Genomic DNA, 23820 nt, shown 5'->3' on the forward strand with positions numbered 1-23820 from the left:
CCAGAACTCTGACTGAAGCTGTTTGAATTCTGCCACTGTTCTCTGTGTCTTAAATTGTCTCCCTGCATGAAATGATGCAAATCAGTTGATTTTCCACTTATTTTTTTTCCTTACAGTCGTTCTTGAAAGGCAAAACTATTTAACAGAATGTAAAACATCCATGCAGTTTAGACTCACATCATCACAGAATTATTTGAGTGTTTGGTTTGGAAGGAGACTTAAAGAACATGTAGCTGCAGCCCCTCTGCCACAAGCAGAGAATCTTTCACTAGCAAGTTTTCTTTTTACAAATAATTAAATTGTTTTCCTGAAATTCTTGTAAAAGAATTATGTTTCCAGTTACAGGCAGATCTAAGCGATCAGAATCAGTCCTCTTGACACTACAAATTCCAAGAAATACCAGATTCCACTGCAGCAGGGAATGAAGTTCTGACATCAAATACTTATGAGCAAGATATTTGAAATAGCCAAGGATGATTCTAAGATGATCAGCAATTTTTTTCTTTGACAGTTTGTCCAAAGATATTGCACTCATAATGCTTCCTATGATCAAAACCATAGAAAATTGGTCCTAGCAATCCACCTAGACAATAACCATGTGCTAATCCATTCAAAAAGAGATCACTCCAGCCCTAACAATTCTGTGATTCTGTGAAAAGAGTTCCTATAGCTTCTGTGCCATATTTGACAATCCTGTGTGGATGTGACGAACACCTGAAATATTTCCAATATCTCTAAATGTCTCTGTACAGCTGCCATGGCAGTAAAAATATCTTGCTCACATGCAGAAAGATTTGAGCTTTATCCTGTCCAACACAACAAAATCAAGAGATATAAAGGGGAGTCAAAAGTACCATGGAGGTGAACAGACGATTAAAATAAAAAAAATCCCCAAACAATACTAAGAATTTATATTTTTAGATGTAGCTTTCATTTACATTCCTTTGGATTCCATTCAACTGAGAAGCAACATATAATTAACACAAGAGGTCTGCTTTCCAAAAAATCCAGGTGTAAGGCAAAGGAGGCGAAAAGAATGTTTGTCTTGATCAAACTTTGTTTATCAATTAACAATAATAAATGGAAACAAAACAGTCAAAAGCAGAATTTTGGCTGTCATTGAGGAGAATGAGGAAAAAGTGAATATTCAACACATCATTGAATAACCAAGACTATTTGGTGGCCCTTGTATTAGAAGAACAAAGAAAATAAAATTGCAGAAATGACAGAAAGGATAATATTTACTGTTGAGTCTTTGAGACTGTATTTACAGATGCAAGTCACAATAATTTTTCAAATATCAATATTCCTTACTTGTTTTCTGTATTCTACAGCTGTGAGCAAAATGTGCCCATCATCACCTTCCTTGGTGGAAACCTCTGCTGCTGTAATGGGAACACAGGTACTGTGGATGGTCAAAATGTCTTCATATTTTCTTGCTAGTGAGGAACTCTCTTCCATATGGCAACGCTCTATATCAAAGCAGCTGCTGTCTACATGTTTTCTGACATCTGTCATGGCATAATTAATAACCTCTATGCCTTTCCCAGAAACTTCTGCCAAAGTCTTCTTTTTGTTTGTTCTTCTGAGGCTTCCTCTCATTCTTTTGCAGCAGTGATCCCAAATTCTGTCTTTCACAGCCTTCAGGCTGTTGTGAATATGTGCAATGGCAATTTGGTATTTAGTCCCTTCTCCAGCCTTCTCTTGTCCCTCTGGGCCGTCAGTGTTGAACGAACTCAGCAGCAAAGCAATGAACAAGTTGAGCACCTTAAAATAAAGTAAGTTGGAGACACTATTGCTAACAGAAAAGACACTTCAGAGACCCTCAAACTCGCTTTCATTAACCACTACAATGAATTTACTATGATGCTGTAATATTGTTATATAATGATATGGCTCCTTCTGGAAGGAATGGCAGGAGAAAAAAGGAGGGAAGTGAGAGTTTGGGTATATCAAATATATTTTCATGTGCTTTGATGTCCATAGTGTATGGGAAGGCAGACATGTAGAAAAGTAGCAGGCAAAGATGAATTTTAATTCCATTGCCATTAAAAAAGATCTAGTATAGACCAACAAACCAAGCAGATGAAAAAGATTTTGTCTGCCAGTAAATTTACATTAGATCTAGTATAAACTCCAAAATCTGGATACTGTAAACTGTTGATAACATAAAGGCAACATGTTAAGCACTAAAAACAATCAACAATTTGGTCATTTGGTCCCATCAACACAAAAGATGAAGACATCTGACATCAAAGTATGATAGTCTCTGCACTTCTATTCTCTGTCTATAAGTAATAATTTTATTTTGCTTCTGTCTTGTGTGAGAAAGGGGTAAAAAGAAGAAAGGAAACAGAACAAAACCATATGTCAAGTGACACCCAGAAAAGAGAATAAAGTTAATACTTTTCAAACAGTAAAGTTTGCCTCCGAAGAAAAAAGTAACTGGATGCATTCCATGCAAGTAGGGACTGAAAATTGACTTGAAACTCACCACCAGGTTTCCTAGCACCAGGACGAGCAAGAAAATGATGAGACATTTCTTTTTTCCAGCCACTTCCATGCATTCCCACATAGTTTCAATCCATTCTCCACATAATATTCGGAATATAATCAGGACTGAATGACTAAAATCTTTCATATGCCAGCGTAATTCGCCACTGGGGCTTATTTTAGAGGCATTTGCGGCATAATCACTGCCCAAAATCTGCACTCCTACTACAGCAAAAATAAATACAGTGATTGCCAGAACCAGAGTGAGGTTACTCAAAGCACCAAATGAGTGTAGAATTATTTTCATAAGAGTATTTAAGGCTGGCCAGGACTTTGCCAATTTGAAGATCCTGAGCTGTAAATAAAACACAAGGAAAAAAAAGTTAAAAACAGCCTAGATAGCACAGCACACATGAAAGCCAGACCCCACATTTACCATGATGTTTTACTGCAGTAATATCACTATATTTTCCCCAAATAAAGCCTTTTAATTGTTTTGATGCAGTTAAAATCACTCCAATTTAAAGCCCATGTCGTCTTACTACTTACCAATAAAGAAAACAGATTTAACATATCCATCAGTAAAATAATGAGGGTATTTCACTATACAACACATGTACTTTTAAAAAACTAAATAATTTTATTAAAATAAATAAATAATTACCAGCCTGAAAGGTGACAGATTTGTTCCAAAGCTTGCTAGGCCAATCAAAACAACAAAGCTATCAAAAATATTCCACTTTTTCTGGAAATAGTAGTAAGGATCTAGAGCAATGATTTTCAAGATCATTTCTGTGGTAAAAATCAGGGTGAAGACCTGCAAAGACCAAAAAGAAATTCAGAAAAAAGTCACTGAAAAGGTCTGTCTCCTTATGGGAGTGTCCAGTATAAATACAGGGCTATAACTCCATTTTCATTCTAACACAGACCTAACTTACCTTGTCACTTAATGAAATCAGTCGTTGGTAATTTGGTTGCATGCCAGGGTACTCCATAGCCAGGAATAAGGTATTCAAGATAATGCAAACCATGATTAAGAGATCAACAAATGGATTCAAAATTACCAGTTTCATCTTCTCTTTGACTGCTCTCCAGAATGGACAACAATTCCAAATTAGATACTTTTTAGGGAGATTTTTCCAAAATGTAGGACAATGCAGTTTTGACTCTGGCAGACAGAGGGAAAGTGGCATATGAATAATCCTTTGTAGAATATCACAAAATAAAGAAAAAGACAATCATACATTGAAAAAATTGAAAAGCCAATCTCACATGAGCAGAATGGCATCATTGAAAAAAAAAATTGTTTAGCTCATTCTGCACAAACTAATTATGGACTAATAAAGGTCAGGCAAAATTTAGCCTCTGTAATTGCGAATTACATGAGATATGAGAATATTTATTTTACTGAAATTTACATTTGGCAGCCTAATTTCCCCTAGTGGCTTTTAAAATAATGCTGTTTGTGACAGTTTGATCTCTCAGGTCGAGCTACACACTCATCACAGGAAAAAGAGGAAAGAATGACTTACTTGAATTATCTGTAAGAATTGTGGCTGCACTCATTAACCTCTGTCTTCGGACAGGATCATTGATAGCATCCACTGACACCTCATAGGTCAGCAGGATCTGTCTCTTTGGTTAGAAAGGCAGCAGAAGATAATATAACAAGGGAACATGAAGTTATAATAATTACAATACAAATTGCAATACAAAGATTATATCCAGCATGAGATAAATATGCCTTTCCAAATACACATTATAGCGAAGCTTTAACTTGCTGAAAGAACATAAAATTAAAAAAAAATAAAAATATCAGGTGTTTGAAGTCAAAGGACATTTTATCAAAACCAGTACAATATTTCAAGATTTTTTTTCTTTCTGAAGATACTTAATTAGCAATTATAATGCCATTATAAAAGAAGTATAGAAACATTAACAGGGGGCAAGGGAAAATAATCAATCTTTCCAGTGAATGATAAAAACAACAGACAAAAAGAACCATCAGTTTGAATAAACTATTGGCTATTTAACTATTATCAATAAATAATCTTGTATTGATGTGAAAAATAGTCACATCTTAATACAAATTACTGGGGGTTTTAGCCCTACTAAGCCTATCAAGATCTAACAAATATTGAACTGCCTAAAACCAGGAATGGGATTACTTTTGTTTTTATTAGAACAAGCAGATGACAAGGAACTTGACAGACTGGGAGTGGACAGATTGACCACATCACAATGCACTCTACCTTAGTATTCCCTCTCAGCATAACTGGATTTGTATCATTTTCTTCTTTGGGAAGGATAAATGAATAAAAATATATCATAATGTTACCTCAAACCCTTATGATATTATGATTTTTATTAACTTATTCTGTAAAACTGTTATTCAGGGAATAAAACTGACATCCTTGGCTTTAAAGGTTTAATAATAATTATTTCTCTTTGTCGCTGTGATATTTTAATGAAAATCTAAGCAAAACTTAGCTGATAGAACTGTCAGAGAACAGATCTATAAAATGAATTTATAATACAGTGCTAAAATGTTCATTTTCCCCCCTGTTTTTTTTTCTGAATCCAAAAAGCTCAACTAGACTATTCTAATCATGGCCGGTGTAAGTCACCCTTTCATTCCTTTCTCTAAGATTTGGTATCTCAGAAAACAGAAACCCAGAATAATCTGTGTGCCAGCCTGACTAATGTTCTCAGTCTTGTTGAAATTCACAGCTAGGTTAAGAAACCTTCAGAGCTGTGTTTTTGGAAAGGACAAGGACATTCACCAGCACTGAACTGCTTCCTGCTGCTCATGGATCTTTAGCTGAAGAAAATAACTGGGGCTGAGAAGTCCTCTGACAAACTGGGATTTAAAATAGGGATGTGAACTAGAGAAATAATGTTTATAAACTCATTCTGTCCTACCAAAAAGCCTCTACAGAATATGCTTTTGTCTTTGACTTAGCACCTTCAGCCTCTTTTTATGATGAAAGGAGAGAAGACATGGTTTGAAGAGTCCTCAGATGCAGCAGAGCTTGTACTACCCCGTAGTTGTCTAACATGAAATAAACTGCCAGGTTTGTTGCAGATTATACTTATTTGACTAAAGGTAAAAATCTGCATTGGAGCAGCTCATATTGTTTGGATCAGGTTTTTCTAGAGATATTCAGAACTTTGTTCTTCCCTGGACACAGAGAAAGGAAGGGAACTTGGAAAGGTCTGAAGATGTTATTTCTGAGATATAAAAATCCAGATTACACTTGGCATCCATCTGTGCAGACTTTGTAGCCTTGCAGAAGTAAGGTCTAGCAAATAATCCAAATTTATCTCCTGTCTCATACGTCTCCTGTAACACAGTCACAGACTTAGAAGAAAAAAGTTAAATAGGAATAATCAGCCATAAAAAATGATTTTTATACTTACATTAGATATGACAGCTATTACAAAAAGCTATTTTTTTCTGAATAGGTACAATAAAACACTACCATGGGCTGTGACACAGAACTTCCTTAAAGTGTATAGGTCACAAAATTGAATTATATTCTTAACACAGCAGGGGAAACATTAATGACACTACAAGAAGCAAATGCTTTACTAAAGGAGATGACAAGTAGCAGTTGCTGCCAAGTGGGTGATTTGGATTCCTTCAGCTCAAATATATAATTTATTATAGTTAGAATTATGGAATTTAGAAGAAATTCTGACCATGGTGACTGTCAGAATGAGAATTTAATCAATTTTAGCTCGGATTATATGTCTGAGAAATATTCCTCTTCAAGGATGCTTTTCAAACAGATGGAAGTTGAAACATTATTTCTCTTAGCGCTTCTATAGGAAAACTTCCATTTTCAGTGAGATTGGTGGAATAACCCTGATGTTCTCTCAGAAGCAAAAGAGAATCTGTCTCGAAATGAAAGTATAAAGGCATTAGAAGCTTTCTTTTTAGATATTGTTGAAAATAATTAAGTAATATGGATAATTGACTGAGAATTATTTTGAAAGTTTCAGCTCAAGATTAAAATATCTAAATATAGGTATCTAAATTAAGATGTTTACAAAGAGCCAGAGAAAGATTAAATTTGGGATGGTCTTCTAGAAGATACAGTATTTTGTCAGTGGCAAAGATATTGTGGAAAAGAAATCTCCAAAATTAAGAAAGTGAGAAAAACAGGTCTTAATAGACTTAAAAATGAGTGGTCAGCAGAGGAACCAGAAATAACTTCTGTAAATAAGATGTGAAACAATATGTGTGAGATTCAGCCTAATATTTAGATATCCATGTTTAATTTATCCTCATGTGCCATGCATTTAAAATCCCAGTATATGTGACACACGTTTCTGATAAGCTTGATTCACATAAATAAATGTTTCTGAAGCCATTTGAGATGGTCCATTGAGACATTTGGTAGCTGAGGCATCCACAGTAGCAGACATGGCACATAACATCTGTGCTCTTCCTTAGAGGAGGTGAAAGCCAAGTAAAACACTAGGAAAGCTCTAATGCTGCTAGGATAACAGTGCCAATTTGTCAGATCAATTTGTCATCTAAAAAATTAAATCTCCACTTCACTCTGGGAGTTTAGAACCTAAAACACATTTTACAAACCTAAAAACCTCAAAAAATTCAAACCCTGGAAACAATCCATTTGCCTGAATCTAGGAATTTAGCAACATTTGAGATGCTGTAATGTTTATGAGATACCCACAAAGTGCTGGAAGATGTGCCACAGATATCAAGGATATCTAGAATATCCAATATATGCAAGAGCATCTAAACTGGCACCAGATGCTTAAAGTCAGCAAGTGAATCACACCCCTAAGATCAGAAGTCTTCATACTGCACTACATCCTGTCCTAAATATTTAGGTCAGATAATTAGCTGTTTGTAGAAAATAATATTAATTTTAAAATAAAATTTAAAAAAATAGTTAGGTCTTTGGGGAAATTCTAAAACTTGAGAATTTTATACATTTATTTCTGCAGCACAAACAGGGATGTTGACAGATCTTACCACAGCTGGCAGAGCACAGGTCTATGATGTGCCATAAATGTAGCACTGACAGCCACTTCCAGCTTCCCTTCAGGTGCAAGTAGTGCTGGCTCCCTGCCAAAATCTCATCCTTGAATTGTCATATCATATGCAAATCTAATGAATGCATTTTCTATTTCAAATACTTACAAGCTTCTTGTGGCAGTGATCAGGCTGTGAATGAAATATTTTCTCCTCATTTTCCTGGTCATCTAAAATCAAGTTTTGCCTTGAAGTAGGTGTTTTTTTATTACTCTCTTTTCCTTCTGAATTTTTCAAGTCAGCAACTGGCATTTCAGATCCACCATGCAAGGCCTTACTGCTTTCTTCCACAGCCAGTATCTATAACAGGAAAAGCAAAACAGACAAATGTATGTTAATTCAAGGCAAATACCAATGCATGGACTAGGATCATATACATGTAATTATTATGCCATCTGAATTATTTGCACTGACAATTCCTTTCACTGACAATTATTTGCACTAGACAATTCTAATTTCAAATGTTAAACTGACATAAAAAGACAGGAGTAGAAAATGCTATTCACAATTCTGAAAGACAAAGCAGGGTTACCTGTGAGCTACTGTAAATAAAATCTGCCCTTGTCATTTGAAATACTGTCTTTTATATCTGATTTATGAAGTATTATGTCTTATCCTTTTACTTTCCTTTTCTTGCTTTGAAAAGGACCTTGAGTCCAAGACAGCAGAAGACTAAGGGCTCAAACTAAATACGAAAATGTTAAATTTTCCTAAGTCCTAATCCTGCTGAAAAAAAATAGAAGGAAGAAAAAAGAAAAACAGAAGGAAGAAAAGCCTAAGCAAAGCCTGGCAAGGTGGAATGTCAGGCAGAGAAACATTACAGGGCTCTCAATAGATGTAGGGGAGGAACTTGGTAAAATGGTGATGCCTTACACTTTAATGATGAAATTTGATAGTTGCTAGAGATTATTTGTTTGTCCTCTTACAAGTCTGACTTTTCTGACTGCTAGCAGTAGATCAGGGGTATCTTTTATTTAAGGTAGAATGTAAAATGTGTCCACTCATGCTTCTTTCCTGCAGTAATATCAGGAAGATACTCAGAGAAAGGAATTTTGGGCACAGCAATAATGGTACTGTACAATAGGGCAGCACTCATGAAACACCATAAAAGTTGCTTTCTTGCCAGAAAGCCATTCCTGTACAATGTCAGGTCTGCAAATCCTAAAACTTAGTATGTTTTAATTTGGATTAATGATGGTTTCTTGTATCACAGGAATGTTTAGGTATTTAAACATATATTTACACACATATATGCATTTGTAAAGACATAAAGAGATTGAAGTATCAGCAAGTATTGTAATAAGCCCATGTTTAATTCAAAACATTATTTCCCTAATTCACAAACAGAAGAAAACAAAAGGAACTACAGATTATATATGTTAACTTACGAACCTGTTCCTTCTCTATAATTTGTTTGGCATCCTGAAGCAGTTTTTCCTTTGCCACTGTTTCAGCATGAGTAGCTCTATTTTCCTCTTCATATGCCATGGTTACCACAGCCAAGATCAGATTGAAGAGATAAAATGAGCAGAAGAAGATGACGGCCATAAAAAAAAAGACACTGGATACTCCAGATGTACGGATGGTCTGTGAGGAAAAGGTAAAGGTGGTAATAAATTCTTAACAAACTAACATTTACAAAGCAATTTCAAAACAACTTTAAACAATTTATTTTCCTATGCAATACAAAAAGTTAATGTACTGCAGTGTTTTCAATGAAAAACAGTAGGATCTGCTTCTGGTCTAAGTTATATATAAAAATGTCACATACTGCAGAAAAGAATTAAAAAATCCCATTATTAAAATTAAATTGAATATCCTCTAGCAGATCAGTCAAATGATCATCAGAGTTTTAGCTATAAGAAGACAATTTCATCTGTAAAGACAAACAGGTGACTGTGGAAGAAATTAATGAAACTCAGTAATAAAGATGAAAGCTAGAATTATCTATACAATCGTAGAAGACGTTTAATTACAGAATCAGAGGCAATATTTAGAGTGATTGTCTTATTTTTTTTTTTAATGATAGCAGAGGAGAGGGTTCAAAATTCAGCTCTGAGACATTAAAAACCAAAAATTGCATGACATTCAAATGGCAAAAGACATTGCACCCATTTTAAAAAGTCCCAGGTAATAAAGGCTGATGAAAAAAAGAGTTAAAATGGATCAGTATGAAAGGTACAGAACAAGGCATAAAGTTCCTGTCTGGCAAAGGCACTGGATAGAAGTAAGGAATCCAGGAAGATCTCTACAGTTATTTTTACATCATTTTTTTAAAAAAAAACAAAGAATTGAGAAGTTACATTCAACTCTCAGAATAAAAACACAAAAGCTCCAATTGTTTCAGTAGCATGTTGTCAAAAATGAAAGAGTGTATGCTGAGCCAAAAGTTTTGGTGAGGAGTTAGTGCTTAAAAGGAAAAGGAAAAGAGAATGTGACAAATCTTCACATTCCCTGCAGTAGCAGAGAGCTCACTGGCTGGATCTGCTCCATATCCAGTCCTTGGATGGTTATATAAAAATATTTAACTCTCATTTAGCTCTTAACCACTGACCTGAGGGTGTTCTCCAACAAAACTATGAGCATTCACAGCAGGATTGCTCCCATTCAATGTCACTTGCAGAAGGTGTTACAGATCAGTCACTTGATTCTACTTCCTTAATACTTACATTGATTTTAAAAGAAAATTGATGTCAATAATGTTAAAACCAATACAGACTTTTCTAGTGGACACAAAGCTCTGCACAACTCAAGGCATTCCAGCAGGTAAAAAATGTACCCACTTGTCTGTAGAGACGCTCCCAGTAGTCCTGGGTCATGAGACGGAACACAGAGAGGAAGGCCCAGCCAAAATGGTCAAAACTTGTATACCCAAAGTCAGGATTGTTCCCAGTCTTCTGACAGGTGTAGTTTGCTGGACACTCTTTACTAACCACAAAAGAAATGTTAAACAACACTTATGTAGAGATTCAATTGAACCTGAAAGTATTCAATACACAGCAACAATTTAAGATTTGTTCAGTTTGTCTGAAATGAGGTTTCATTATTCCTCAAAATATTCCTGCCAGAAGGGCTGATTCATATCTGATCATCCCAGAAAACCATTTGTCTAGTAAAGAAAACTAGACAGAAACCTAGTTTGGGACTGGACAAAAACTCTCACTGATGTAGGATATGTCCAAATAAATACACAGAGAGGGGAAAAATGGAAATACCTTTACTTTTAAATAATTCACCAAGGTGAGGAGAGTTTATCAACATCTGAAAAGTCTTCAGTGATCTATTCTCCTCCTCATTTATATCATTCTACCTTACCATTATACTCACAGTGGTTAGAAACAAAGTACAGATAAAACTGGCTGCATCCTTGTACTTCATTCTTTTTCTGGTGTGAAATATCTGGCTTTTAATTTAATAACATACCCACTGATCCATTTCCTTCTCCTGAAAAATCATCACCATTCCTTTAGAGTAAAAATAAAGTCACAGTGCATCTGAAGGAAAAATTAAGAAAGTACTGAAATTTCTTTGTTCACTTACTCGGGTTCTCCAGTGTACCCACAGAGCAATATTTCAGAAGAGTCTTTTAATCTGGAGCAGTTGTCTAATGAAAAAAAATAAAAAATCAAGGAATCATGAAATCAGAAGTTTTCTATTTCTACAGCTTTCTGACAGTAAACCAAACATTACCGCACTTTTTAAACACTCTGCTGGATCAAACCTCTGTGAAAGATCCTTTTCCAAAAAGGGACATACAGGACTGATTCTCAGTGGATCTGTCTCTCTGACAATATAAAATACATAGTAACAATAAAATAAATTAAATATATTATATATTTAATTAAATGTAATAACTATTTAATTTATTTAATTTAATTAAAATCAAATATAAAATAAATAGCAACAAATTGCTGCACAACTAACAATGTAAGATTTTACTTGATCTTTGGTAAAAATACGAATCTCTATGAGAAGTAGACAAAATCCATGAAATACAGAGTAAATAATGGAAAAGATCATTCTTTGTGCAGTACCCCTAAACTATGATCTCTGTGCAATGCACAGATAAAGAAGAAAATGCTTACAGAAAACTCAGTCCCTTCTATCCCACAGAATGCTGATCTTTCTCCAAATCCAAGATTCACTAATCTTATATTCAGTTGTCCCAGAGACTTCATACTATTACTTACGCAAATGGAAGAACAAACCTTGTTTTGCAGAAGTACATACAATGATATTTTAACATCTCTGAAAAATCAATACATACATAGGAAGATACACAGATTATGTAAAGGGAGCAAAGAAAATATTTACCTTGATCATTTGGTACGTATATCTTGGGATCCTTACATAATGAGTCACTGAACTGAGTTCCCTTGAGGACACATTTGGATTTTAAATTGCCCATAAAAAGCTGGAGGCCTATCAGTGCAAATACACTCAAGCAAAATACAGTCAGGATCAACACATCCACGAGCTTCTTAACAGACTCAACAAGTGAATTGACGATGACTTTCAGACCTAGGAAAATAAGATCCAATAACAGGGAAAGTGAGAAAAGGAATGCAAAGATGTTCCTCTGTGACAAGACACGACAGCTGCAAGTTTGTTAAAGACAAAGTATTGATGTGTGGCTTTGACACTAAAATTAAACACCATCAATGTTTCTTCCCGCTATAATTTCATAGCAAAATTAAAAATATTTGAAATTACATGGAAATGATAAAGTTAATATATATTATGACCAGGAGATATAAAGTAATTTATAGATTTTCAAGTAAATTTTTGCAGTTAGACTCTGAAATCATTCTTTGGTACCTTAATAAAGGACACGACTTACAAAAATATTGAATATCTGGATTTTATGCATATGCAACATACTGTTGAAAGTATTACACACAATCCAGTGGCTGTGGTAAGTAAGGAAATAAATGAAAGCCTCTCAAATAGTGAAATCAGCATTCTGGGAAATAAACCAGAGACAGTTAAGCTAGTGAGGAAGAACATGAAATCAGAAATATGGTGGTTCAGATGTATTAAGGGAACATATTATATATGGTGGGCTGCTCCAGGAAGACAAATTAAAGAGACAAAGGCACTGGGCTAAATAAAAATGTACATCAGTGATGGGATAAAAAAATGCAGAATATAAATTTGCCTTTGTCAAAACCATTTGAAAGAAAGATGATTTAAAAAATTGTGTTAGGGCACTGCTGAGAGTGCAAAACAGTCACACCTTGGTATTCCTTGGGGTCACAAAAAGTGACCAGAGAACTGGAAGACAAGAACAGGAGTGGAATTAGAATTTATATTCTGGTGAAGCAGGGAGAAAATCAGTAAGATGTGTTGTTCCTTACCTGGTATTACTGAAATAGCTTTCAAAGTCCTCAGTACTCTGAAAGTTCGAAGAACTGAAACATTGCCAACATTGTGAAATGTAGTAATGTACCTGTAAAATTAACCCACACTCAACTGAATGACAAAGATGGAGCTTTTCAAAGCATTTGCTGATGGAGCAGGCAGTAATGAATAGATTTCAGAAAATAAACAGGTTAAATATGTCCTAAGATACATGCCTAAAATTAGGAATCCAAGTCCATTTCTAGGCATGGATATAAAGTAATGGGGCTTTGGAGCAGTGCCCCTGAAAAGAAATACAGTAAGCTCCTACTTAGTGTAGATTTGGATGCTTTAACTTTGGAAGAGTTTATCCATCAAAATGTCAAATAAATAAATATAAAAAATAAAATAATATATAAAAATAATATATAAAAAAATATAAAACTGGCAATGTCATAACCATACTCTTGCACTGAAGCTCCACTCATGAAAGTACATGTTGCAGCTACCTCAATACAAAATACTTCAGGAGAAGGAAATTGAGCAAGAGTAGATTTATAATGTGTTTATTCTGTACCACATGGGTCTTTCTAACCTTTAACAGTCAATGAGAACTTGAGTATTGCAACTTGTTTCAATTTTAATATTTCAACAATTAGAAAGTGTCATCAAAGTAGAGTTTTAAAGCATTACATATTCTATACAGCACTTTAACAGGTTACCCCAAATTTTCTTCTTTCATGTCAGAAAGGACATGAATTGTGACTCATCTCATGACAAGGTCATAATTGGTAACAGAATTCCTTAAAAAATAAAGTCTCAATAACAAAATCTGAGACAACAATGGTTGGAAAGGCAACCTCCCCCTCAAAGCACGACTTTGTCAGCAGCAGATCAGAGTACATTGGCTTTGCCTAGTCTGTAAGACTGAATAATTATCAAGTACCTTAAGCAATAATTATACTTGAGTTAGCAGTTGAGCTAATTTCTAAATAGTTTTCTTTTTATTTCTACTGTAAGATATGGAAAAAAACATGTGGAGGTACTGTATTGTGAAGTTGAACAGTAATTAATTAGGGGTGCAGGCAGGGAAAAAAGGACCATAAATTAAAATTTTCATGCAGCTGTTGGACTGTCTTGTGATAGTTGTAACTACCAGTAACTATCTAGTGATAGATGCTGATGATCAACAATATTCAAGCTCCTTAGCAGTCCATTATTACCCATAAGAATAATTGTTCATATACATATAGATGTGTGTGATGACACCTGTGTACATATAACCTATTATTTATAAATGAGAAAAAACCTACATGTAGTGTTACAAACTACTCCCTTCTTTTTTATTCTGCCACATGACAACTTCATTTGGTGCCTTTAGCTCTGCTTGTAGGAAAAAAATACTATTTATTCTCTTCTTGTCTCTGTGCTGAACACTCCAATTGAGTTCCTGCTCTGCAATTGTTTTTTCATGTGACTTTTACTCTATTTAGTCTTTTGGTATGTGGAATTACAGATATACATATTCACTGTATCTTTTTTAATTCTGACATCTGTTGGTATGTGAGGAACAAAACTACACAAAGTCCTAAATTAAAATACAGACTACAGAAAGAAATAATGTGTGTTCTGCTTCTTTACTTCTTACCCACGATGTCTTCATTTCCTACCTCCTTCTCTGACCATGACTGCATGTTGGAGTGGTGCTTTTACAAATATGTCTGTTTAAATTCCAGCATCATCTTCCCAACAAGTGAAGGCTATTTCAGAGCCCATGAATTTGTATGTAAAGCAAGGTGTGTTCTTCCTTGAGCATCAGTTGACACTGGGATTTCATCTGTTATTTACCACCAAGTCATTCAACACTTTGTGACCCATTTTGGACCCTTTTCAAATGAGTTCCATCTGAGGCAACATCAAGAGGCCGACTTGGTTTGGGCTGTTTATGCAATTACCTCCTGACAAAATTCAAATATAGACTAAATTGAGAATAATCATACAGTTCTAAGATGAGCTTCTTGTTTAGGTCTTACTTTAAAGTCTGTTTTTCTCATTGCAGACATGCAAATTGTGATTCAAGCACAGTATAGAAGGGAGGATGCCAACAACTGTAAAGAATTTCAGCAACACCAAACAGTATTTTCTCTGTGTTTTTGTCCCCTGAGTGTAAAAGAAAACTGAATTTTACTTACATTACAATAATAATAGAAAAATCCAAGCAGTTCCATGGATCTCGAAGAAAAGTAAATTCATTACAAACAAATCCTCTTGCTACTATTTTAATCAATATTTCAGCAGTATATATGGCAGTGAAAACATGTCTGAGGAGGAAAGTGTATATTAAAGTTACAGAAATAAAAATATTAAAGAAGCTGATACACATTCAGGCACATTTCTATCTTGTTTCTGATTTAGTCCCTGCTTGGAGATAAAGGTAGAAAATGTGAAGCAAAATAGGACAGGTTACATTACTTTAAGAAGCATCATGGGGACAAGATATCGTCTTGAATTTTAGTAAATTTTCCATGTAAATCTACAAACACAAGTCTTCACATAAGCACATGATACTATTGATGGATGAAGAATAGCTCACATTTCCTTAGGAAACATTTTTAAGACTGTGTTTATGTTCTAAAGCAGGCTGGAAAATTTCAAAGCCTCAGCATTTTGGCAGAACAATAACAACAAAGATTTATTTCAGCTGGTAAAGTTTGCACACTTTATATATTTATTCTGACAAATACACTATAAGTGAAAGAAATCCTACAGAAAATTAAGTTATCACCACGTTTACCCCAAAATGAAAGGAATTAAAATTACAGAACTTCTGAGGCTCCAGGCACATTTTCCAGACTTAATTCTATAACATTAATTCAAGTTACACTGGATACAGTGCACAAGTACAAAAGGAAGCAAAACATGACCAATAAACGGCTTCCAAGTGGGAACAACTGACTTAGGAGAGTCACCAGGAAACAGAGGAAAGAACAGAATGAATATTAATTCCTTTATAGCTTTTGTATGATGCAACTATAACAGACATTCAGGTTATTGCTGTAAAATGAGAGATATTAAGTTAAAGTACTGCTGCACAATCTCTCAAAAAGATTTAATCCTCAAAAGGAAAAATGGGTCACCCACCTCTGTTACACCAGATGGCAAAATTAAGCAACACAGGAAAAAAAGGGCATATGGTGAGAGCCTCTAAGAAAAGGCACTGAAGCTCCACAAAAGATTGTGTGTTATAATAACAATCCTCAGCCTTCCTCAGAGGTCTATCTGAGACTTTTCAAGCCCCAGAATTAGATCACCGCATTATTTCAATTTTTCAGTCCTGCATGTTAGCATCCTTGGCAAAATAGTGAGCACATGGCCATTGAGGTACTTACTCAGGCCAGAAGACTTCTGAAAGAAGCTGAGGGATAGTCATAGCCAAACAATTGAGTAACACAGTACATGTAATAATGCAAAGGAAAAATGTGAATAGTAAGTTAAGGAAAAAAATGCTACATTATAAACAATGAACTTCATGCAAGTTGCTGATTTCCACACACAAAAACCACACAAGCATTCAAATAATTATTTTTCATTTGAATATGCTCAGAACTTTCCATGTGTTTTCCAAAGAAACTTATAACAGAATCACCAACTATCCTGAGTTGGAAGGGACCCACAAGGATCACTGAAATCCAATTCCCATCCTTACACAGGACCATCCCAAGAATCCCCCACCAAGACCAAACCTTTTCAGCTGGGTAAAATACATGTTTTAAATATAAAAATAAATTATTTGCATGTGGAGACAGTTTTGGAAGTTAGGACACTAGTGGGACATAATGCATTTGACATGTTCAGATATTTTCACCTAAAAAGACCTATTTCCACTAACTAATAATTCCAAATAAAAGTAGAAAAAGTAGAAACAGAGGAACAGAATGACATGAAATGGCACAGAATATTTTAAGATTCAAATCAGGGAAACCAATGAAAGGATATGAATGGATCAGAATTTTAATTGCTGTTTTTCTGACTGGATTAAAAGGACCAAATATAAACAAGGCAGGTGTGGCAGTAAACCGGAAAATAGTCCTCCTTTTACTTATCACCATAAAAGTCTATAAAAAGAAAAGGATTTATATATATGAAACATTTAAATGAATTAAAAATTTCTGCAAAAATTATATATTCAGTTTTTCAAGTCTGCATCTAAAGCTATATCTAACTGCAGGTAGGAATAAAGCTTTTCTTTATTCCTGCTTGGAGCTGTGACCTGATTATACACATTTTGAAGGAAAGACAGCAGCTCTGCAGAAGTTCATTATTGCCTGAGAGGAAGAAGTTATAATGGGAATGAATATGAAGAGCAAGTAATCATAAGTAATTACATTACTACTCTGGGACTGGAACAATGGTCTTAATACCTTACTCTTGGACAGATTTATAGGCTACAAGAGATTATTTACAAGGTACACATTGTGTAGCACTGCCAAAATCCTAGATGGTCAAAGCAAAAATTTTAATATATCTCTGTATTGTCACATAACACTGCAAATTCCCTCTAAGCTACCTTAAGATCCATGTAGCTCAGTACTTTTGCCATATAGTAAAAATTAAATCTCTGGAATGAAAAACACAGTTTCTCAACTCAATCAGCCTTAGTTCCTCTTCATCAATAGTATCAATTTAATTACTTTGAGATAAATCTATCTGGAAGACCAAAGTCTAAAGTATGTTCTCTGATAAAATTTTTACACTCCACTACCTTGCTGGCATACATTAAAACAGCAACTAGGACTGGTTGGAACCTTCTGGTCTTCAGATTAAGTCTTCCTTGACAGTAGTAATTTAATTTAAGTATTTAATTTAGAAGGGATTCCTAGACTATCTGCTTTATACTCTGCTATAGTCAGTCTCACCATCCACTTTGGAATAGCATGGAGTATGTGCAATATAAATATGGAACAATAAACAAAGCCAGTGAGACATAAAGTTTCAGAAAATTAATTTAAGACAATGCAAATACATGGGTTTGCTACACCAAGTAATGGAAATATCTCAAATGTGTCTCCCTTCATTTGTACAGTGTTTGTAACTCAGTGAAAGCATCTGCAATTCCAGCATGACTGATTATTGGACAGGCACTGTTTATACAACAGGGAGCTCAGCCCCACAGGCATCAGAGAAATTGCTCTGGAAAACAAAGCATCATTAATCCCAGAACACATTTACTATTAAAGTATACCAATCACATGCCATGCTTTCATAATTAGTTTTAATTCTTGACTGGAACTTAAAATACCTCTTCATTCCATAATGTACCTTAGAACTCCACCTAGAAGTTACCAGTAATGTTCAAAGGTCTGTCTATAGAACAATCAAACCCCAGCCACTTCTGCATAGAGCTTTTACTATCCCTTAAGATTTCAGCAGGCAAAAATAATAATAAAAAAATGCTTTGGGTAGTTTTAACCTTGTGATCACTGTAGTATGGATCAAAATCCTCCAGGGGTTCCCCAACCAGCTCTGCAGGAATGTCCCCATACAGAGATGGCAACTTTTTGCAGGTTTTCAGGTCAAGTTGAGGACTACGTTTTTCTTCAACTCCTTGCTCCTTATTCTTTCCTTTAACTTTGAATTGCTCCTTTTTTTTGTTGGCAATTCTTTCCTCAATTGCTGCCAGGGACTCAGGGGTGAATCGTCGAAATCTGTTAGTTTCTGATGCCCAAAACGAGGGATCCATTTTTCTCTTCTTAGTGTTTGTTTCCAGCACTAGAGGTAACTTAAGAAAGAAAGCTCTTGACAATTAGAAAATATCAGAAATAACATAATATTAGATAAATGATGTTTTATTTCTCTGAAACTCCATGTCAAAATAGAATAAAATAGAATAAAATAGAATAGAGTAGAATATGAATAAAGTATTTCAATTGAAAAGAATCTATAATGACCATTCAGCCCAACTGCCTGACCAGTTAAGGACTGACCATTGTAAGCCCTTGGACAGTGCCCAAGTGCCTTTTAAACACTGACAAGCCAGGGGCATCAACCATCCATCTAGAAAGCCTGTTCCAGTGTTTGACCACCTTTTGGCAAAGAAATGCTTCCATGTGTCCAATATAAACCCCCTGCAGTGTGGCTTTGGACCATTCCCATATGTCCTGTCACTGGGTCCCAGGGAGAAGAGCTTATTCTCTACCTCCCCTCCTCAGGAAGCTGTAGAGAGCCATGAGGTCACCCCTCAGCCTCCTTTTCCCCAAAGAAGACAAGCCCAAAGCCCTCAGCAGCTCCTCTCAGGGCATTCTTTCCAGCCCTTTCACCAGTTTTGGTGCCCTCCTCTGGATACACTCAAGGACCTTCTCATTCTTCCTAAATTGCAGGGCCCAGACCTGCCCACAGTGCTCCAGATGAGGCCACACCAGCACTGGACACAGCAGGACAATCACCTCCTCTGACCAGCTGGTCCTGCTGTGTTGAGGCACCCAGGAAATAAAGCAAAACCAACTAGAAGTACATTGATTTAGAAGAATGAGTAATGAAAAACAGACCAAGATCAACTACTTAATCTGGATCTACCCTGTGCAATTCAGGTTACAGAAGAGATACTTTTTCCTTTGTCTTTCTAGCTTGGAAGTGTCAAAATCACATCTCTATCACAACTCTGACAATCATCTAACTGTTTCTCACTGTAGATTAAAGTATCAGCAGCCTTGCACCTCAGTTACCACTTCTCTGTACTTCCCAAAAGCAGAATTTAGTTCCACATGTCCCACTTCTAAGAATCATCAGATCCATCCCCTCCTTTCTCATCAGAGTAAGGCCAGCACCGAATTCGGCTCAAAGCTTTGTCCAGTTGCATTTTCAATTATTCTGCTTGAGGCTTAAATCCCTGACAAAGGGAAAGGGTGGCAATGAGAAGCACTGAGGTGACAAGGCAAACCACTGTAAGTATTCAATTATTAATGCCCAAATTTACCACACTGCTGTAGATGACAGCAATTTACATGACACCAGTTCTCATCCGCAGAAGATGAAGAAAATTTTGACCCATTACAGAATGATTTGTCCTTTGTGACTCACATCAAAACTGATTACTTCCACTTAATAAACACTTTTGGTCACTGCCAAGTCTTTAAAACACGCTGCATTTTTGATTGCTGAGGTCCAGCTGTGCCGCTACTTCTCATGAGCTCACATGTGGATCATGTTAGAGAATCAATACTCTCTTGCAATTACAGCTCTCCTCTTTAGATGCAGACATGTTTAAAAGAATGTGCAATCAAGAATGGTTGTGTAATGATTTTGATGGGGTCTGTGGGACTTAGGAGAATTTTTTTCTTCTTCCTCTGGGACTTGCCAAGCATGTTAAGGGCTGATCAGGAACTGCAACTCAGAGATCAGCATTTATCATGGTAACAAAATGGAAGTATATAACCAAGTAACTGTTACTTTGCCAAACCACACACACCCATTTCCAATTGAAAGCTCAAAAGATAAATTGAAAACCAAGATGTTCTTTTTTTTAAAAAAAAAATAATAATTCTAAGAAGATCAATTTTATCTTAAAAGAGGTTTTAAGGAAAACAGAGAAACTCAACTTTTAGGGAGCTACATCAACTGAAATAAATGAAGCAAAGAAAACAGTTTTAGCAAATACAAACACCATTTTAGTATTAAGGATTTCAGAGCTAAATAAAATAAAATAAAATAAAATAATGAGACAAAAGCATTGATGAAGAGCAAAAAGACGCAACACATTCCCTTCAGCAAGTGTGACCAGAAGTAATAATTGGACAAACATTGATGGACATTTATGAGAGGATTTCTCCAGCAGATCTGTACCAGAAATATACTTGTGCTCACATGGAACAACAGACTTGGTCCTTGATTAACTACCAAGTATTTATAGATTGTGACTCGGGTTAGAAAAAAGGAAGCTAAAAAGATGTGACTGAAAAATCCTTCCAATACAAAGGACTAAAATGATATTAAAAAGACAGAGTGACTACATGGAATTCCTGAAGCTCAGCTAAACTCAGCTGCCTCACCATATACTGCTGAATCAGTTGAGGTTTTAAGGCAAGACACTAAGGTAAAGTGTTATTCTGAGAAATAATTTCAATTTTTGCATGGGTCACAAAAGTTTCCCCTGTAACCAATTCTGGGAGCGAAGATGCAGAAAAAGTTTTTTTAGTAGTAGCTTAAACATGAGATTTATTCTAGAAACTAGAGAAGAAACTTGGGTGTATGACTACAAATTAACACAAAGAACTTGTAAGTCATTATGTCAATATGCTGCCGAGGCAGATGCAAGACTACAGTTCAGTTAAATCTGCTAATTTCCAGTATAGCAAATGAAAGAAATTTGCATTTAAACTAAATTAAGAGTTGAAAATCCTACAACAGATTTTGATATCTCTGGTCCTGTAGTAAAGATCAGTCCATGAATAACAGAGACAAATGCACTGGTACCTTCAGTTACTAATGTACCACTTTCTACAGGATCAGGGATGCATAAGCAAACCTCCAAATTCAACTTTTTCTTTCAAATTAAAGTGGAAATTTCTTGTTTCCTCTTGAGAGGAATTGCTTTCAGTGTATAAAGCTAGGCATTGCTTGAGGTTAGTCTTCATGGCTTAAGGGTACTGCGAAAGTGACACAAAATATTTTTATGTCAAAATCCAAGGAATTCCAGACATACTGATGAAATTTACTGAACAAATGACCTGCAAGGTACTAGAAAGGGATGAACAAAGTGTTATTAAGTGAAACAGACACTGGGCACTACGAAAGTACAATTTGCCACTGAAATTTCTCTAAAATTTCTTAAGACAAGGGTTTTCAGACAATTTTCTAGAATAGCAAATCAGTGCCAAAAACTAGCATATTAATAAAATGTTTCAGAGACATGAATTACAAAATTCTTGCTGGGTTAATGACTAATCGCTAGAGATGATAACTAAAAAATTTAGAATTTTAGATTGAAAAGCAAAATACAAATTCAAGCCTTATATACAACTCTTTGATTTGGCTCCACTTGTACGAATTTCAGAACTCTTTTCAGCTCCCTAAAAGCACAGAGTTTTTTTTAAATGCAGCGAGGTAATAGCCATTAAACTATTGACCAGAAGATATCCAACAATCCACAAAAGTAGAATTGAAACTGATAAAACTGCTCAGTAAAATGCTATCAAAGTCAGTAAGGGGCATTTATGAGATGTTTCTCAAAATAGGAAAATTAGTAGGAACATAAATATAAAAAATGTCCTTATTTGTGTTTCAATCTAATTTTCGTATGGATTATAACCAATTCTGAGTGCCAAATTACTTCTATCAACTCCCCTGTCAAGGACCACCCATTGAATATTTCCTATGAGCACCTGGATCTAGAAAAAAATAAAGGGTAAAGTAACTGCTAGTTTGGTTTTAGTGTGCATTTAGTATAGTCTTTCCCAAGGGAATAAAGATGTGTTCACCTCTTCATATGAAATAAGAAAAAAAGTGAAAAAGCAGCTCAAAGCAACACCTTATGAAACAGAACAGAAACTCCCTGTTTTCTGTTCTGTATCTTATCAAAAGCTCCTGCTATCACCTACTCTGCTTCAATAAGCAGAAAAAAATTTCTGTTTCTGATCACCATTTCCTTCTGTTTAACTGTCAGTGATGGTGAATAATCTAACAGATTTTAGTCCTTAGTAAAATACAGCTTGGACTTTAGAGGACTACTGCTGTTTCTAAAATACAAGGCCATTTCTTCCAGCCAGCACTTTGTCCCTCACTCTCCACTTCTCACTCATCATCCCATCTTAAGGAAAAGTTTGTGTTTGGATGGGTTGGATAAATATCTACCATCTGTTGGTTTTTTTGGTGTTGTTTGGTTTGATTTTTAACACAGGTAATAGACATTTATTCACAATATTAATATTAAATGATGTAATGATATTATAGGATATATTATATAATATTATAATATATAATTAATATAATATACTCATTACATCCAAAATCAGAAGTCTATGTAATGTGCATTACTTAAACATCCTAAAAAAAAATCACTCACCAGTATTTTTGTGAGAAAAACATTCCAGACTTGTGTAGGTAAAGAAATTTTAGTATGTTAAGTTCAGTGTAACTTAGATTAGATAGTACTAAAGCAAATTTGAGGAATACTCTGCATGAGATGATACAACAAAACAGAGCAGACAGCAATTAATATGATAATAATTAATATGAAAAGAAATAATAGTAATTAATATGATAAATATATCAATGCTCAGTAAAATGTTTCGCTGACACGTAAATTATAGGAAGAGCTACATGTTTACAGCAATGTAGTGTTCTTACATTAATGACAGATTTTCTTACATAGATGTTCCCTGTACCTAAAATAAAACCACATCTAATACTTGGAAACATGTCTGCACATATTTTATTTATATAAAGACACACACACACTTTTATATATATATATCCCCAAAATTTTGATCAAATTAAGATAATCAGCAACTGAGTTTTCTCATAGTATACAAATATTTAGCAAAATGAAATACTTACAATATCCCCTTCAAAATGAAAAAGGCTTCACACTGATTTCTGAAGGTAATGTTGGCTGGCTGTTATCTCCAAGGAGACAGAAAGTCTTGGTTTTCTCACCTTCACCTTTCCATTCCCAACAACATCATTTCTCCTGAGCCAGCTCCCATGCAGAAAGTTTTCTTTGTAGCGGGATGCCTGTGGGAGGGAAGGAGGGAGGAGCTTGGTTGCTTTTCTGAAAACAGTAAATGAAATTTTGTGCTCTCACCGACAGCACTGTAAGAAAGGGAAAAGTACTTGGGTGATACTTTTGAAGAATAATTCCCTAAATATTAATCAATGATTTTCTTTCTGCTGAAATCATAGCTACATTTATTAAAAGCAAAGAT

The 23820-nt window shown here is 35.1% G+C and overlaps 1 protein-coding gene across 1 annotated transcript in view; it reads right to left on the reverse strand.

The window, feature by feature from the left end:
• Positions 1–23525, reverse strand: part of LOC102100014 (sodium channel protein type 5 subunit alpha-like) — a 35810-nt gene extending 12285 nt beyond the window's left edge. Inside the window, exons 1-16 of the mRNA XM_088058954.1 lie at positions 23453–23525; positions 18372–18680; positions 16898–17016; positions 16291–16380; positions 15094–15222; positions 12919–13010; positions 11861–12082; positions 11102–11165; positions 10345–10489; positions 8954–9148; positions 7670–7861; positions 4026–4128; positions 3432–3661; positions 3158–3310; positions 2495–2848; positions 1315–1767 (exon numbers count right to left, since the gene is read on the reverse strand). Of these exons, the coding sequence (XP_087915080.1) occupies positions 1315–1767; positions 2495–2848; positions 3158–3310; positions 3432–3661; positions 4026–4128; positions 7670–7861; positions 8954–9148; positions 10345–10489; positions 11102–11165; positions 11861–12082; positions 12919–13010; positions 15094–15222; positions 16291–16380; positions 16898–17016; positions 18372–18641 (2811 nt within the window). The 5' untranslated portion in view covers positions 18642–18680; positions 23453–23525. The remainder of the gene's footprint in view (positions 1–1314; positions 1768–2494; positions 2849–3157; positions 3311–3431; positions 3662–4025; positions 4129–7669; positions 7862–8953; positions 9149–10344; positions 10490–11101; positions 11166–11860; positions 12083–12918; positions 13011–15093; positions 15223–16290; positions 16381–16897; positions 17017–18371; positions 18681–23452) is intronic.
• Between the last annotated feature and the right edge of the window lie 295 nt (positions 23526–23820).

Source organism: Pseudopodoces humilis, chromosome 1 (genome assembly GCF_049639895.1).
Source record: "Pseudopodoces humilis isolate 2021_Gansu_Grassland_sample_001 chromosome 1, ASM4963989v1, whole genome shotgun sequence".
Lineage (NCBI taxonomy): Eukaryota > Metazoa > Chordata > Aves > Passeriformes > Paridae > Pseudopodoces > Pseudopodoces humilis.